Source organism: Ammospiza caudacuta, chromosome 29 (genome assembly GCF_027887145.1).
Source record: "Ammospiza caudacuta isolate bAmmCau1 chromosome 29, bAmmCau1.pri, whole genome shotgun sequence".
In the NCBI taxonomy this organism is placed as follows: domain Eukaryota; kingdom Metazoa; phylum Chordata; class Aves; order Passeriformes; family Passerellidae; genus Ammospiza; species Ammospiza caudacuta.
The window spans coordinates 75,950-92,656 of record NC_080621.1 but is presented as its reverse complement, the minus strand read 5'-3'; the positions used below and the strand labels follow the sequence as shown (position 1 = coordinate 92,656).

Genomic DNA, 16,707 nt, shown 5'->3' with positions numbered 1-16,707 from the left:
TGTCCGGTCCCGGCAGGTGCCGGACATGGCGGAGATCCAGTCGCGCCTGGCCTACGTGTCCTGCGTGCGGCAGCTCGAGGTGGTCAAGTCCAGCTCTTACTGTGAGTACATCCGGCCGCCCATCGACCGCTTCAAGACCATGGACTTCGGCAAGTTCGACGAGATCTACGTGAGTCTGGGCTGGGGATGGCTGGGGGGTGCTGGGCAGGGGGGCTCCAGATGTGGGTTGGGGTGCTTTGGTCACTGTTGGGGTTCTTTGGTGACTCTTGGGGTCCTTTGGTCACTATTGGGGTCTCTGGCCATCACTGGATATCCTTGACCATCCATTGAATGTTCTTGACCATCACTTGGGGGTCCTGATCATCACTTGAGGTGTCCTTGACCATTAATTGAGTAATTGAGTGCCCTGGTCATCACTTGTGTCCTGGTTGTCACTGGGGTGTCCTGGGCCACCTTGGGGGTGTCCAGGCCATTGCCCACTGCCCCCTGCCCCCAGGATGTGGGGTACCAGCACGGCAAGTTGGTGTTTGAGGGCTGGAGCCGCGGGGATGTCATCGAGAAGATGGTCCAGGACCGGCGCTCGGCCGACTTCTACGAGAGCAAACGCATGGACGTGAGCCTGGGGACACCTGGGGACACGGGAGGGACATGGAGGGTGGTGGCTCATTGGGGACTTGCCCTGGGCCAGTCCGGGAGGGGCCACCCTAGCCTTGTCACTGTCCTTTGAAGGGTGTCACCTCCTGAGTGACCTTCCTGTTCCTGCCACCCTGTTCCTGTCACCCTCCCCACCACCTTTTGTGCCCCTGGTCCCTCTCCTGTCCCTCGCTTTGTCCCCTGCCCCGTTGGTGCCTTCTGTGTGCCCCCCCTGTCCCCTGCAGGTGCTCACCTGTCCCCCGTGGTGTCCCCTCAGGTGCTCACCTGTCCGAGCGCTGGTTTCACAGACCTGGCTGAGATCGTGTCACGCATTGAGCCCGCCCAGTCCCACCTGTCCGAGAACTACTGCGACGGTGACAGCGGGGACAGGGCGGGGACAGCCGGGACACCCTGGAGGGGTGGATTTGGGGCTGGGGGTGGAGATCTGAGGCTTGGGGGCTGGGACTTGGGTCTGGGGTTTGGGGCTGGGATTTGGGTCTGGGAGCTGGGGTTTGGGGCTGGGATTTGGGTCTGGGGGCTCACCTCCCCCCCCCCCCCCCCAGAGGAGTCCGATTACCTGACCGAGTACGAGGACGAGGGCCCGGAGTCGCTGCGGGGCGAGGAGGACGCGGCCGAGTGGGGCAGCGCCGAGACCGTGAGTGACCCCAAAACCCGGGGGGACCCCAAAATGGGCAAGGGAGGAACTCCAAAAGGGGGGGTTGGGGGTGCCAAGAGGGTCCTGGGCCCAGGTGTGGGGGTGGCACCATGGGGATCCCAAGACTGGGGTTTGGTAGTTTTGGGGTTGGGCTTTTGGGGTCCCAAGGGGGTCTGGTGGCCTTGGGGACAACCTGGACCCCGCAGGTGCTGTGTCCTGTCCCCACCCCAGTGTCCAGAAAACGTCCCTGTTGTGTCCCATTTTGTCCCCAGTGTCTCCCCAATGTCCCCACTGTCCCCCGTGTGTCCCTAGTGTCCTCACAGTGTCCCCAATGTCCCCCCAGGAGGAGGAGAAGTCCCTTCGGCACCGCCCGAGCACGGCCGAGAGCCCCTCGCCCCCCTCCGCGGACCCCGACAGCTTCTGAGGGACCCTCGATGTCCCCTCAGTGTCCCCTCCCCTGCCTGGGGGGCTCTGGGGGGATCCCCAATGTCCCCTATGTCCCCTCCCACCCCCCGGGGGTCCCTGCCCCGCCCCCCCGTTCTGGCACTTTCCCATGGGGCCCAGGACCCCCAATGTCCCCCCCCTGCCTGGGGGGGCCCCTGGGGGGGATCCTTGATGTCCCCTCAGTGTCCCCAATGTCCCCACCCTAACTGGGGGACCCTGGGGTGACACGGGGGGGTCTTGGGCCCCCAATGTCCCCTCAGTGTCCCCAATGTCCCCTCCCCTGCCTGGGGGACCCTGTGGTGACACGGGGGGTCTCGGGCCCCCAATATCCTGTCAGTGTCCCCAATGTCCCCTCCCCTGCCCAGGGGACCCTGGGGTGACATGGGGGGGTCTTGGGCCCCCCAATGTCCCCTCAGTGTCCCCAATGTCCCCACCCTGCCCGGGGGACCCTGGGGTGACATGGGGGGGGTCCCGGGACCCTCGATGTCCCCCCGGTGTCCCCAGTGTCCCCCTCCCCCTGCACTGTTGCACTGTCCCACCCCCCCGGCCGGCCACGGGGGGGCGCTGCTGTAAATTTTCAATTTTTGTTTGTTTTTTTTTTTTTTAACGGTTCTTACGGAAATCCAGGCCGGCTGGATGGGAATTGGTTAATTATCGGTTAATTATTGATTAATTATTGGTTAATTATTGATTGATTGATGGAGTCTCATTACACCAGTGTGGGAATTTCAAAATAAAAGCTGCTGGTGGTGATAGGGGGATGGGACTGGGAACGGGGACTGGGAACAAGGCTGGGAACTGGGAATGGGAAAAATGGGAATGGGATTGGGAACGGGAACTGGGAACAGGACTGGGAAAAGGTGTGGGACACCTCCTTGCTTCCTATTGGCCTTGCTGCCTGTCACTCAGGGCTCTCAGTAAATTCCCAATTTCTGTATTTCATTCCCGGTATTTGGGAATTTTGGTCCACAGCCCCTAAATCCACAATATTTTTACTTCCCACCGTTCCCAATTTTTTTCCCAGCAAAGACAATTCCAAACTCTTTCCAAAAAAAAAAAAAAAAAAGTCTTGATCAGGATTTTTTTTTCCATTGCCAAATTCCAAAAAAATTCTTGGGAAATTTCGGAAAATCCTGGGAAATTCCAAGAAACTCGGGGGAATTCGGGGAACTCTTGAAAGCTGCCGAGACGTCCTGGGAAACATTAAAAATTTGGGATCCGCCTTCTCCGAGGGGTGGGGAATTCCATGATTTCGGGGTTTTCGGGGTCTCTGGGAATCCGGGGGGCTCAGGAAGGCACTCGGAGGCGGGAGCTGCCCAGCAGGAGCTGCAGGAGCCGATCCACAGAAAAGGCCAGCAGGAAATCGGCCGCCAGCACCGCCAGGATCAGCAGCCGGAACTGGGAATGAGGGAATTCCGGAATGTTCCAGGCTGGGGGAACCAACCCCAGATCCCATCCCCATCCCACCTCCACCCCCACATCCCAATCCCTGGAATTCCAGAATTCTCCATGGGAATAGGGCCACAGATCCCACCCCAAATCTCCGGGAATTCCAGAATGTTCCCGGTGGGATTGGGCTCCCCAAATCCCATCCCGACCCACAGGCAGGGGCAGTTCCCATATCCCCATGAATGTTGGCAATTTCCCCCCTGGAATGTTGGGAATTTCCCCCCAGAATTAGGGTCTCAGCAGGGCGGGAATCTCTGAGCCCCCTCCCTGTAAGAATCCCCATCCCGGAGCTGTTAATTCCCCCTGGGAATCCCCTCAGAATTTGGGAATTCATCAGGAATTCTGTCCCTCACCTCCGCGGGGATCTCGACGAGGCCGAAGCCGAGGTTGAGCTCGGGGCAGGCACCGCTGAGCAGCCCCAGCACGGCCGAGGCCGAGAGCAGCAGCGCCCAGAGCAGCGCCCGGTTCTGCAGCAGGCTCTCCATGAACGGCTGGCCCTGGGGACAGCAACCGGGATGGACTGGGTGCACTGGGATACACTGGGATGGACTGGGATGGACTGGTTTGGACTGGGATACACTGGGATGGACTGGGGGGCACTGGGGTACATTGGCGTACACTGGGATGGACTGGGGGGCACTGGGATACACTGGCATACACTGGGATGGACTGGGGGGCACTGGGATACACTGGCATACACTGGGATGGACTGGGGGGCACTGGGATACACCGGGAGGGCACTGGTTTGTACTGGGATACACTGGTTTTTACTGGTTTGTACTGGGAGGGCACTGGGAGCTGATTCCGAGAGGCTTTGGGGCCGTAAAATGGGGTTTGATGGCACTGGGGAACGGAAATTGGGAAAAATGTGGAGAAAAATGGGGAAAAGCAGGGAAAAGTGTGGGATGGGGAACATTCCGGGTTTCCCACCTTGGGGAAACCAGAAGTGGGAAAAGGGAACATTCCGGGTTTCCCACCTTGTAGTTGATGGCGAAGGTGGCCGTCTGCATGGCCATGGCCAGCAGGTACACAGTGCTGTTCACCAGCGAGGGCTCGAACTCCCGGCTCAGATCCACAAACTCCTCCTCCCTGCCACGGCAAACCGGAATTAGCCGTGGGATCAGCCCTGGGACCCACCCAGGATCCATTCCCCAAAAAATCCCCATTGTTGAAGGGGTAGGATTGGGTCTAAAATGGGTAGGGAGTGGGAAAATGGGAATTTTTTGGGGGGTTTTTTATCCATGGGAACAGAGAAAATCCTGGGGGATTTGGCGTTTTTTATCCATCAGAATTCCTTGGGATGGAATTCCCACAGGAAATGCTGACTGGAGTGATTTTTATGGGATCAGGGGATGCTGGAGTAGCAGGAACTGGGGGGTACCCTGGAAATTTTCTGTTCAATCCTGGAATTCTTTGGGAATTTTCCGGGATCAGGGCCTCACCTGGGCTCGCTGCGGGCCTGAGCTTCCCGGTAGAGGAACACGAGGCTCAGGAAATGCACCAGGAACTGCAGCAGCACCGTCAGCACCGTGTACAGGTTGAAAATGTTGGGAAGGGGCCTCTCCTTGGAAAGAGTCTTCAGGGGCTGGAAAAAACAGGAATAAAATCCCAAACGGGTTTTTTTTGGGGGGGTGGGGGGGAGATTTCCTAATTTTTTTTTTTTTTTAATTTTTTTTATTTTTTGGGGACTTTTTTGTATTTCTCCCTAGCCCACCCCCTTTCCCAGGGAATTCCCACCTTGGAGCGGGAAATGAAGAGGAAGCAGCCGGCCAGCAGCAGCCCCTGCAGCGTGGCCTGCAGGTCGCTGAACTTGACGCCCTGCAGGAAGAGCACGCTCTGGCTGTAGGCCAGCACCAGCGCGTTCAGAGCCAGGATCTTGAACATCTGCAGCGTGGTCACCAGCGTGCAGCGGCCCTGCTTGATCACGTGGCAGACTGGCAAGAGAAAAAAATGAGAATTGCGGGAGTCAGGAACCGGGGGAATGCCAGCGGGGAAAAGGGTGAAGGAAAAAAGGGCAGGAATTGGGGATTTGGGGATGGGATGGGCTCAGGACTGCTCAGGATAAAACCAAGGTTAACCCTCAGCCTCAAACCCTGAGTCCAAGAGTGCCACATTTCAGGAATTCGGAGCTCAGGGCTGTTCAGATTTGGAGTTTTTCCCTTCCATTCCCATCCCATTCCCAGGGTTTTTCCCGGTGTTCCTGGGCTGGGCACTCACTGCACTGAATGGAGGAGAGTTTGGAGGTGAAGGGGGCGGCGATGCTGGCGTCCCCCAGCTTCACCACGGGGGCCCTCTCCTCTTCCAGGTCCCTCAGCACCTGGCTCAGCCGCTCCTGCGGGATTGGAAATTCCCAAAAAACCCAAAATCACGCAGGAGGGCCAGAAAACACGCTCCAAATCCACGCAAATCCAGAGGGAATAGAGCAAGTTTGGGATCTGGAGTGATGGGGTTGGAGGCGCCTTTCCAACTCCAGAATTTCAGGATTTACTCCCTGTTTACCCCAGATCTCAGGTCCCTTCCAGCCCCCAGAATTCCAGGGTTTATTCCCTGGTTTTATGTCACTTCCCACTTCCAGAATTCCTAGATTTATTCCACGTTATCTTTTTTCCCATTAAAATTCCCTCTCTTTTCCCACGGGATCCCCCTGGAATTTTGGGTTATCCCTTTTCCCATTAGAATTCCCTCTCTTTTCCCACGGAATCCCCCTGGAATTTTGGGAAGCTCCCTGCCCACAGATTAGGACAGGATTGGGATCGGATCCATCCCCACCCAAACCATCCCAGCATTCCCATTCCCTAAATCCCTCCGCTCCCAGGGCTGAAAATTCCTGGTTAAATCCCAATTCCCGACTCAATGCCAGGGCTAAAACTCCCGGGATAAATGGGAATTCCCACCCTGTGCACGGCCATCTGCTCCTCCCGCTGGGCCAGGAGCCGCTGCTTGGCTCCTCGGGATGAGGGTTTGACATTCCCGGCGGGAATTCCGGCCCTGCTGTCCCCGACGCCGTCCCGGGGCCGCCGCTTCCGCTCGGGAACGCGCTCCGGAGCGTTGGCCAGCAGGGCCACGCCTGGGCATGGGAAACAGGGAGAGATCAGGGGAAATTGGGGGGAAAATGGGGAAAAACCAGGGAAAACCCACAGGAAAGAACAAGGGAAAAATGGGAAAGGCACAGAGAAAAACAAGGGAAAAACCCCCAGGAAAACCTGGAATTCCCTCTTTTTTCCCTTTCCCAGCTCCAAGAGCTGGGAAACAGTGGGAGGGGCATGGCTGGGGTGGGGATTTGGGGCAAATCTGGGGAATTCTGGGAATGTGCTCACCCACGTCGGCGTGTTTGAGCGCTCCCACGTCGTTGGTGCCGTCCCCACACATCAGGGTGCAGTAACCAAGGCTCTTCAGCGCCGTGATCACGAATTCCTGCCCAGAAAAACAGCGGGAAAAGCTCCCAAAATCCCAGAATTCCCAGCTCGGAGTGGGGTGGGATTGACAGGAAGGCTGAGAATTCTGGGAATTCATGGCTGGAAGAGGCTCAGGATTCTTTAGGATCATACCAGGGACATCCCCCCATTCCCAAACCCACAAAATCCCAGGAATTCAGAGCTGGAACGAGCTCCAGGCTCTCTGGGCTCACCCTGGGGCCATCCCCACATTCCTGAAGATCCCAAATCCCAGGAATTCCCATTCCCAAACCCCCCTCACCTTCTGCTTGGGCGCCACCCTGGCGAAGACGCGGATGTGGGGGATGAGGCGCAGGAGCCGCTCCCGGTCCCGCAGCCGCAGCTGCTCCAGCCCCTCCCCAGTCAGGCACAGCTCAAAGGGCCCCGTCAGATCCCGCAGGGAATCGGGGAACGCCGGGAGAGCCACGGAGCCGTCGCGGGAGCGCCACTGCCAGGGCAGCCCTGCGGGAACGGGAACAGGGGGGGATTCCAGAGGGGATTCCAACCCTGATCCCCATCTCCGTTCCAGCTCCCCAGACCCCTCAAATTCCAGAATCACAGAAACCCCCTGGCACTCCCATTCCCATTTCAGATCCCACTCCCACTCCCATTCCTGATCCTATTCCCATTCCCATTTCAGATTCCATTCCCACTGCCATTCCAGATCTCAATCCCATTCCTGCTCCCATTCCCATTCCTGATCACATTCCCACTCCTGATCACATTCCCATTCCCACTCTCATTCCAAATCCCATTCCTGATCCCATTCCCGATCCCATCCCATCTCCCCAGACCCCTCAAATCCCCGAGCCCCCCGCCATTCCCAGTGTTATTCCCGTTTTATTCCCGGTGGGTACCGGGCTGCTCCGGGGGCTGCAGGATCAGGATCCTCTCCTTCTGCAGGAAGTGCAGCTCCCGCGCCACATGGCAGGCGGTCAGCGGGCTGTCCCCCGTGATCATCACCACCTGCAATTCCCAGAATTCCCAGGGAATTCTCACCTGGATTCAGGGCTGGGAGCCCCCTCTGGAGGGGCACACCATGCAGTGTTCCCAAAACCTGTGGTTTTCCTGTTTTCCACTTGGGATTTTCCCGATTCCCCTCTTGGAATTTTCCCATTTTCAATCTGGAATTTTCCCAGTCCTCAGCCTTGGATTTTCCCCATTTTCCACCTAAAATTTTTCCGGTTCTCAGACTGTAATTTCCCAGTTTCCTGTCTGGAATTTTCCTTCCTTGTTTTCCACTTAGAATTTTCCCACTTTTCACCCTGGAAATTCCCGATTTTCCCCTCCCTCCAGCCCCTCCCACCCCTCTGGCAATTCCTCCATTTCCCACCCTCCCCAAAATCCGGGAATTCCCGTCCATCCTCACGTGGTGGGAAGCGCTCTGGATCTCCCGGATCACGGCCTTGGAGTCGGCTTTGAGTGGTGAGGAGACCAGGATGAATCCCACAAATCTCAGGTCACATTCCAGGGATTCCCTCTTCATCTCCCGCACCTTTTGCATGGCAAAATCCTGGATTTAGCATTCCCAAATCCCTTCAAAAGCCAAATTCCTCCTCCCACCGGTGATTCCTGGCATTTGGAGCATCCCCTGGAATGAGTGTGGCGCTCCTAAAAGCCTGGAGTGATTCCAAATTCCCCAAAGAAAAAGGGTTTTCCTTGAAAAAAATTCCTTTGGGATGCTCTGAAGGGACTCAGGAATGGGAATTTCCCTGGAAAAAGTCCCCGAAAGCCCCAAATTCCACACCAAAACTACCTCTCCTTTTCCCAATCTCTCTCCCAGCATTTCCAGTCCTGGATTTTCGGGTTTTTTCCCATTCTTTCACCTGCTGGTGGCTCAGGGCTCCCAGCTCTTTGTAGCCCAGGGCCAGGACGCGGGCACCCTCGTGCGAGAATTCCCGATGGATCTCGTGGTAGTTGCTGGGACATTGGGATAGCTGAGGAAAAGAAACCCAGAAGATACTCCGTGAGTGAGGAATCCGAGGGAATTCCGGAGGGTTTTGGTGCAAAAATTGGGGAAAATGAGGAGATTTGAGGGGAAAGTGAGGGATTTGGGAGAATCCGTGTGGAATTTGAGGGAATTCAGGATAATTCAGGACAATTTCAGTAGAATTTACAGTCCTCCCCCTTCCATCTCCCAACATTCCCAGATTCCCTGTTTTATCCTGGAATTCTCCCCTCACCACAGGGCCTGGGCACAGCCGTTCGGAGCTCCTGGCATTCCCAAATCCCTGTTTTTCCCTGGAATTTCCCCTTCCTGCATGCTCTGGGCCCATTTCCCCTCAGCACAGGGCAGCCGTTCGGGGCTCCCAGCATTCCCAAATGCCTGTTTTTCCCATTTTCCCTGTTTTTCTCCCATTTTTCTGCCCTCACCATGGCGTGCAGGGTCTCGGGAGCGCCCTTGACGGCCGCCAGGTATCGGATTTCTCCGGAGGCGTTTTCCAGGGATGCCAGCACCGCCATCCTCTTCAGGGCACTGGAGAAATGAAAGCGCTGGTGAATTCTCATTCCCGGAGTTTTTAGACTCCTCGGGAAAACTTTCTCATCTGGAAACAAAGGAAATCAGGAAATCCTGAAAGGGGGTGCTGGGAGGGAAAAGGGGGAATTGGGAATGGGGTGGGGGGGAAAAGAGGAAATTTGGGGTGGTTTGAGGGGGATCCGGGTGGAATTCTGAGGGGTTTGGGGGGAATGTGGTGGGAATCTGATGCATTTCTGGATAATTTAGGTGGATTTCAGGTGGATTTTGGTGAAGATTTTGTGGGATTTCTTTTTGTGAGGATTTTAAGAGATCTTTGTAGAAGGGATTTGTGGGATCCTTGCAAGGATTTTGCAAAGACTTTGTGCGGTTTTGTTTGTGGGGATTTGGACAGATTCTTGTGGGAATTTATTGGGATTTTCTGCGGGGATTCTGTGGAGTTTTTTGTGGGGATTTTAAGAGATTCTTGCGGGAATTTTGTGGGTTTTTTTCCTGTGGAGATTTTTGCAGAGATTTTGTGAAATTTTTAAGATTTTGTGAGACTCTTTAGGGGGAATTTTTTGCAGCAACCTGCAACCATTTTCCCTGAGCTTTTTTGAGCTTTTCCCACCCGAAATGCCTCAGAATTCCAGAGAGAACTGTGGATTTGGGATTTACCTCTGGTCAGGGTCCAGTCCACGGCCGTCAGCATGGCTTTCTCCAGAGGGTCCCCCACGATGCTCCCGTCCTCCAGCTGCACCAGGGAGTGGCAGCAGGCGATGGCCCGGTGAGTCTCCAGGGGGATTTCTGACACTGGCAGCACCTCCTTGCCTTCCCTGAGGGAAAATTTGGGATTTTGGGATCGTCCCCCAGGGGTTTATGTTAAGGGGATTGGTGGGGAATTGAGTCAGACGGAAAAGAAAGGGAAAAATTGGGTGAAATGCTCAAAATCCCGTAAAAAAGTTCCACGAAATGTGCTGTGAAATCCCATAAAAATCCCACAAAAAGCATCACAAAAAACCCCACAAAAAGCAAAAAAAAAAATTTCCCCCTAAAAATACACACATAATTCCCCAAGATGGTGCCACAAAATCCCACAAAACCCTCACCAAAAAATCCCACAAAATACCCACAAAAAAATCTCAAAAAATCTTTGCACAAAATGCTCACAAAATAGCCCAAAAAAGGTGACAATCACACTAAACCCTCACACAATCCACAAGAAGTTCCAACAAAAAATGCCACCAAAAATCCTTGTGAAATCCCAAAAAGTCTTTACAAAAAATCCCAGGATTCTGACACATCCTGTGAGATTTTTTGTGGGAATTTTGAGAGATTTCTTGTGAGGCTTTTGTGGGAATTTTGCGGGGGTTTTTGGGGGGATATTTTGTTGGGATTTTATGGAATTTTTGTGAGGATTTTGTGGGATTTTTGTAAGGGTTTTGTGGGATTATTTGGGAGGATTTTGTGGGAATTTTGTGGGGGCTTTTTTGTTGCGATCTTGTTGGATTTTTTTGGGAGAATTTTGTGGGATTTTGTGAGAATTTTCTGGGATTTTTTTAAAATCTTTTTTGGGAATATCTTTTAGACTGATTTTGGTGGAATTCCTTTTTTAATTTCTCTCTAAGATTTCGCTAAGACCTCATGGGATTTTTTGGAGGGATTTTTTTGGGAATTTTGAATTTCCAGCCCCCTCCCCACCCCTCCCTTGCCCTCCCAGCACTCCCACAGAGAATTCCCAGGGAGAATTTGGCTCTCAGGACCCACCTGAGCCCGGCCACCCCTCGCACCACCAGGTGGTCGCTGGTCAGGGTCCCAGTTTTGTCGAAGCAGCAAACCTGGACCTTCCCTGCGAAGGGGATCCGGAACGGCTCCGTGCAGTACACGTCTGGGAGAGGGGAAAAATGGGAATGTTGGGGGGAAAATGGGAATGTTGGGAGGAAAAACGTGGATTCTGGGAGGAAAAACGTGGATGCTGGGGGGAAATCAGGGATTCTGGAGGGAAATGGGTGGATCCTGGGGAGAAGTGCTTTTAAAAAATCCCCAAAATTAAAAAAAAAATCCCCAAAACTCCCCATGGCAATCTGCTCCCTCCACCCCTCCTGCCAGCCCAGCTCCATCCCTGCTCCCTTCCTGGCATTCCCAGCATTCCCAACATTCCCAGTATTCCCAAATCCCCCCGGGACGGCTCACAGAGCTTGGCCAGGGCAATAAGGGAGGTGTTGACAGCCAGGGAGAGCTCGATGGGCAGCTCGGGGGGCACCACGGACGTCAGGATCAGGGCACACTCCAGGAAGAGCCGGTACTGGTTCCGCCGGGGGTCCTTGGTGCCTGGGGAACCACGGGAAAACGGGATCACAATGGGAAAAATGGGATTGAAATGGGAAAAAATGGGATCAGAAAGGGAGAAAATTGGATCAGAAAGGGAAGAAACAGGATGAAAATGGAATTAGGGGAAAAAACTGAATTAAAATGGAGTCCGTATCAGGAGAACATCACTCGGGGATCCCTCCCCCAAACCCCGGGATTCCTGGAATTCCGGGATTCCCACCCTGGATCCAGACGTAGGCGGCAGCGGCGATGGCGAAGACGAGGAGGAAGAGGATGAAGATGAAGGTCTCCAGGTTATTGGCCGTGACCCTCTTCACCCCAAACAGGATCGTCCGGAGCAGCTTTCCCTGCAAAACCAGCTTTGGTCAGGAATTCCATGCAAATTCCTTTAAAATTCTGTGGGGTTCCTTCCATAGGAGCATGAAATGGGAACTCCGACTCTGGGAAAAGCCTGGAATTCCTCCCATTCCCAACCTTCTCATTTTTCCCAAACCTTAATTCCTCCCTCCTCCCGAGCCCCATTCCCTGGAATTCCCAGGAATTCTTGGCTCACCTGGGAGGTGTTGAAGCCGGTGCGGAGGGCGTAGGCCAGGCACCCGTTATCCACGGCTGGGGAGGGAACAAATCCCAGGAAATTCCCAGGAAATCCAAGGAATCCCCCAGGACACCCACTCAGGACATTGCCACAAATTCCTGAGAAAACCCCCAAGGAATTCCTGGGAATTGTGGGGTGGGAATTCCCAGGAATTTTAGGCAGGAATGTGGGAATTGCTCCCTGAGGAGGATGATCCCTGTAGGAATTCTGGGGTGGGAATTGTGGGCTGGGAATTCCTAGGCATTTTGGGCAGGAGTCAGGGAATTGCTCCCCTTGAAGGATGGTCCCTGTGGGACATTTCCAGGGTGGGAATCCCAGGGTGGGAATTCCAGGGTGGAAATCCTGGGGTGGGAATTCCGGACAGGAAGGTGGGAACCGCTCCCTGAGGAGAATGGTCCCTGTAGGAATTAAAGGGTGGGAATTCCCAGGACTTTGGGGCAGGAATGTGTGAATTGCTGCCTGAGGAGAATGGTCCCAGTGGGATGTTTCTGGGGTGACAATCCCGGGGTGGGAATCCCATGACGGAAATCCTGGGATGGGAATTCCAGGGGGTGGGAATCCCGGGCTCACGTTTGAGGCCAGCCGAGGCGCGCGGCGGCGGCAGGTGCTGGATGACGCGCGTGCCCCCGAACAGGACGTGCAGCCGCCCGTCCGCGCCCACGTCCAGCACGCGCTCAGGGCTCAGCCCCTCCACCGGCTCCTGCGGGAACACCAACAGGGAATTCCAGCCAGGAATGGGGACACAGATACAGGGAATTCCAGCCAGGAACACGCCCCAGTTCCTGCTTTTCCTCCCGTTTTTCCCATTTCTTTCCCACTTCTTTCCCTGTTTTCCCAACCTTCATCTGCGGCACGGACTCCCCGGTCAGCATGGCCTCGTCCACCACGCAGCGGCCCCGCAGCAGGAGGAGGTCACAGGGCACCAAATTCTCCTGGGGGGAGCGGCCTGAGGGCAGAAATTCCAGAAATTCCCAGAATTCCCAAGCCAAACTCATCAGTTTTTCCATTTTCCCCACTCCAAAACCCACAATTTTCCCGTTTCCCCACCCACTTTTCCAGCCCCAGATCTGTAGAAAAAGGGTTTGCAGAAGGGAAAATCTGGGGAAAAAAAGCCCGTGGAATTCCTGAAATTTTAGGAATTCGGAGAGCTAAAATGTTTGATGGCAGGATGGTGGAAAAGCAGGGAATTCCAGAAAAAAAGAGGAAAATCCCACAACTAAAACCTCAAAGTTATCCCATTCCAACCCAGAATTCCTGCAAATACCAGGAAAATTCCAAGGAGATTTCCCTGAAAATGAGAATCGAAATCCTCAAAATTCAATTTCATTCCAACAAAAATGAGGGAAGAAATTCCAATTTCAAGGGACTTTTCCATGAAAATCGCCATTTTAAGGGCGTGTTCCATTAAAAAATCCCATTTTCCAAGATGCTTTCTATAGAAGCTCCCATTTTAAAGATGCTCCCTCATGACAATTCCTATCGGGAATTCCCATTTTTGAGGTGTTTTTCCAGGGGAATTCCCGTTTTTACCAATGGAGACAATGTCCCCCGCAATGATCTCGTCGCTGGAAATCGGGCGCCACTTCCGGTTCCTGTAGACCTGGAATTCCCAAAAAAATACCAAGTTTTGGGATGGAGTGTGTGGGAAATCCACAGGAAAAGGGACACAAAGTAGGAAAAAAAATCCCCAAAATATCCTAAGGTCCCCCCAATATTCCCATTTTTGGGCCAATATCAGCAGGAAAACAACAGGAAAAGTCATCAAAAAAATCAAAAATCTCAATTTTGGGACAAAAAAAAATCTGTGGAAAAACCACAGGAAACAGGAAAATAACTGGGCCAAACACCCCTAAAAATCCCAAAAACCCCACAAATCCACAAAAATCTCATTTCCTGGGATAGAATCCATGCAGAAACCACAGGAAAACAGAAAATAAAGGGCCTAAACCTCCTAAAAACCCCCATTTTGGGGCCAAACTCAGCAGCAAAACCACCACAAAAGGCACCAAGAAGCCGGACTGGGACCCTAGAGCCAGAATTCCGTGTTTTTACCTGGAGCCCCGGAATTCCGGGATTTTACCTGGATCATGTAGGGCTTGTTGCCCATCCTGCGGATCTCGGAGAGGTTGCGGAGCTGCTGCTGCACCAGGGAGGCCTCGAAGGCCACGAGCATGGACAGGGTGAAGACGCTGTAGTACCAGAACTCGTCCAGGCACCACAGCCCCACGCAGAACACCTGGAAAAATCCGCGGAAAAACCATCCTGGATCCCTGGGAACGCCAGGAATGGGACAAGGGGAGCCCGAGGGGGAGCGGCGGGAAACGGGGAAACTCCAGGAGAAAAGGGAAAATCCCTCAAAAATCCACGTGGGACTGGGATTGTGCCAGGGCAGCGCAGAGTTCCTGCAATTCCAGCCCAGGATTCCAGGGAAAAAGGGATGACAGTTATCCCAATCCAGCCCAGAATTCCTGCAATTCCAGCCCAGAATTCCTGAAATCCCAGGAGAACAAGGACCAAAATTACTCCTGAAATTCCAGAGAGAAAGGGACCAAAACGGGCCCAATCCATTCCAGAATTCATTCCCCTGGTTTTTACAGGAATGGCAATTTTCCCTGGGTTTATTCCCATTTTTAGCAGACTTGGGCATTTTCCCCACGTTTTTCCTGGGTTTTATTCCTGATTTTTACCTGGAACACGAAGAACGGAGCCGTGGCTCTTTCCTTGAACAGCTCCAGGAATTCTGGCACCACCATTTCTGCCCTGGAAGGAGGAAAATCCTTGGAAAATCCCAGTTTTTCCACCCAAAATATCCCTGTTCCTGATGATTTTAAACAAAAAATTGGATTTTTGGGGTTCATTCCCAGAAAACCCCTCAGTCCAAAATCCCAAGTCGAGGAGGAAAATCCCAGATTTTTGGGATATTTTCAAGCCTATTTTGGAATATTTAGAGGCATTTTCCTGGAATATTTCACTATATTTTAGCGTATTTACCTAGAAAATCTGGGAATAATTTTCCAGGATATTTTGGGATATTTCCCTGGAATATTCTCCCAGAATATTTTGGGATATTTTCCTAGAATATTTCAGCTATTTTAAGAAAAATTTCACAGCACATTTGGGATTTTTTTTTAGGATATTTATAGATTTTTCCCAGAATATTTTGGGCTCTTTTCCCAGGATTTTCCCCCAGGAAAAACTCACTTGTTATTCCCGTATTTCCTCTCGGCCTCTCGGATTTCCTGCTCCTCCTGGAAGCCTCTGGAATTCTGGTAGAATCCCAAGGGATGCTCCACAGGGAATGCCACGGGCAGGAATTGTTTTTTCCCGTGGATTTCATAGGAATATTTGATCTTCTGAAATTCAAAGCTCAGCGCTTCCTGCCCATCCTCACCCTGGAAAAAAAAAAAGGGAAAAATTCCAGATTTTCCATTCCTGGAAAAATTCCCAGCCCAGATGGGGAAGAACAATCCCATATTCCCAAGGATGTCCTGGAGAAAAATCCCAACGTTTTCCAGGGAAGTTTTACCTGGAATTCCCAGATTTTCCTCATTTTCAGGGATAAATCCCAAGGAATTCCCAGATTTTCCCATTCCCTCACGGATTATCATGACCATATTGGATCTCCCAGGACAAATCCCACCGGAATTCCCGGATTTCCACCCCGCAGCTGGATGACCCTGAGCTCACTGGATCTCCAGGGGTGAATCCCAGTGGAATTCCTGGATTTCCCTCACCTGCTCCCTGTGGATTGGCACCAATTCCACGGAGCCATTGTTGGGGGTTGGCACCACCTTGGCCAGGGTGGCTTTTTGGGGACAGGGTTCCTGGGGGAAAAACAGCAGGAAAATCCCTTCAAAACCCCTATAAAAATCCCATCTTTTATTGCCTTAAAAATCCACTTTTATCCCTTCAAAATCCCAGCTTCATACCCCAAGTATTCCCAATTTTATCCCTTTAGAATCCCATTTTCAATCACTTTAAAATCCCAATTTTTATTGCTCCAAAACCCCACATTTATACTTTGAATAACCCATATTTTATCCCTTTAATATCCCACATTTTGCATCTTTAATAACCCATATCTTATCACTTTAAAATTCCACATTTAACATTCCTAATATCCCATATTTTCTCCCTTCAATACCTTGTATTTCACATGGCTAACATCCCAAATCTTATCCCTTTAATATCCCACTCTTCCATATTTAATACCCCGCATTTCTCACAGTCAATACCCCCATATTCAACATTCCCTATGGAACACTTTAACGTAGTTTATAAGTTTATATTTCATACACTTATGCCCCAAATGCCCTTTAAACCCTGAACCCCTTCATACCCCAAATCTCCCCCAAATCCCCCCAGACCCCAAACACCCTCAGCCCCTCAGCCCCATGTCCCGGTCCCTCTCCCGCGCTCACCCTGATGCAGCTGAGGGCGCACTCGGCGTGCACGGACCAGAGCCCGGCCAGCGCCGTCAGCAGCTGCAGCGCCGCGATGGCGCCGAGCGCCAACAGCGCCGCCTCGGGCGGCCCCGCCGCCTCGCCCGCCGCCCACAGCCGCGGCCCCCACAGCCACAGCCAGGCCGGGTAGAGGCCGGCGGCGAAGGGCAGCACGGTGCCGCGGAGCAGCCGCGGCCGCCGCCGGTAGAGCGTCACCGACGAGACCAGCTCGTCCTCGGGGTCCGCCGCGGCCGCCGCCATCTTCCCTC

At 53.2% G+C, this 16,707-nt stretch overlaps 2 protein-coding genes across 2 annotated transcripts in view; one reads left to right on the top strand and one right to left on the bottom strand.

The window, feature by feature from the left end:
• Positions 1 to 2,343, top strand: part of PNPLA6 (patatin like phospholipase domain containing 6) — a 14,269-nt gene extending 11,926 nt beyond the window's left edge. Inside the window, exons 32-36 of the mRNA XM_058821487.1 lie at positions 17 to 169; positions 497 to 613; positions 911 to 1,007; positions 1,197 to 1,288; positions 1,632 to 2,343. Of these exons, the coding sequence (XP_058677470.1) occupies positions 17 to 169; positions 497 to 613; positions 911 to 1,007; positions 1,197 to 1,288; positions 1,632 to 1,712 (540 nt within the window). The 3' untranslated portion in view covers positions 1,713 to 2,343. The remainder of the gene's footprint in view (positions 1 to 16; positions 170 to 496; positions 614 to 910; positions 1,008 to 1,196; positions 1,289 to 1,631) is intronic.
• Positions 2,240 to 16,707, bottom strand: ATP13A1 (ATPase 13A1). The gene is made up of 26 exons (XM_058821486.1): positions 16,418 to 16,707; positions 15,731 to 15,820; positions 15,198 to 15,388; positions 14,684 to 14,756; positions 14,077 to 14,232; positions 13,527 to 13,596; positions 12,836 to 12,942; positions 12,567 to 12,696; positions 11,955 to 12,010; positions 11,622 to 11,748; positions 11,264 to 11,401; positions 10,838 to 10,958; positions 9,749 to 9,906; positions 8,989 to 9,161; positions 8,442 to 8,552; positions 7,985 to 8,110; positions 7,473 to 7,581; positions 6,878 to 7,077; positions 6,499 to 6,595; positions 6,076 to 6,248; positions 5,399 to 5,513; positions 4,919 to 5,115; positions 4,624 to 4,766; positions 4,159 to 4,270; positions 3,535 to 3,678; positions 2,240 to 3,130 (listed from the first exon to the last, which is right to left on the bottom strand). Exons 1-26 carry the CDS (start codon positions 16,697 to 16,699, stop codon positions 3,020 to 3,022), a joined length of 3,510 nt encoding a protein of 1,169 aa, XP_058677469.1. The 5' UTR covers positions 16,700 to 16,707; the 3' UTR covers positions 2,240 to 3,019.

Excerpts from the sequence above, each read along its gene's own strand:
- ATP13A1 (XM_058821486.1), bottom strand. The coding sequence starts at position 16,699 with ATGGCGGCGGCCGCGGCGGACCCCGAGGACGAGCTGGTCTCGTCGGTG. Across the intron at positions 11,749-11,954 it reads CCGGCTTCAACACCTCCCAG|GGAAAGCTGCTCCGGACGAT; the intron begins GTGAGCCAAGAA and ends CTGGTTTTGCAG. Across the intron at positions 3,131-3,534 it reads TCGTCGAGATCCCCGCGGAG|TTCCGGCTGCTGATCCTGGC; the intron begins GTGAGGGACAGA and ends CCTCATTCCCAG.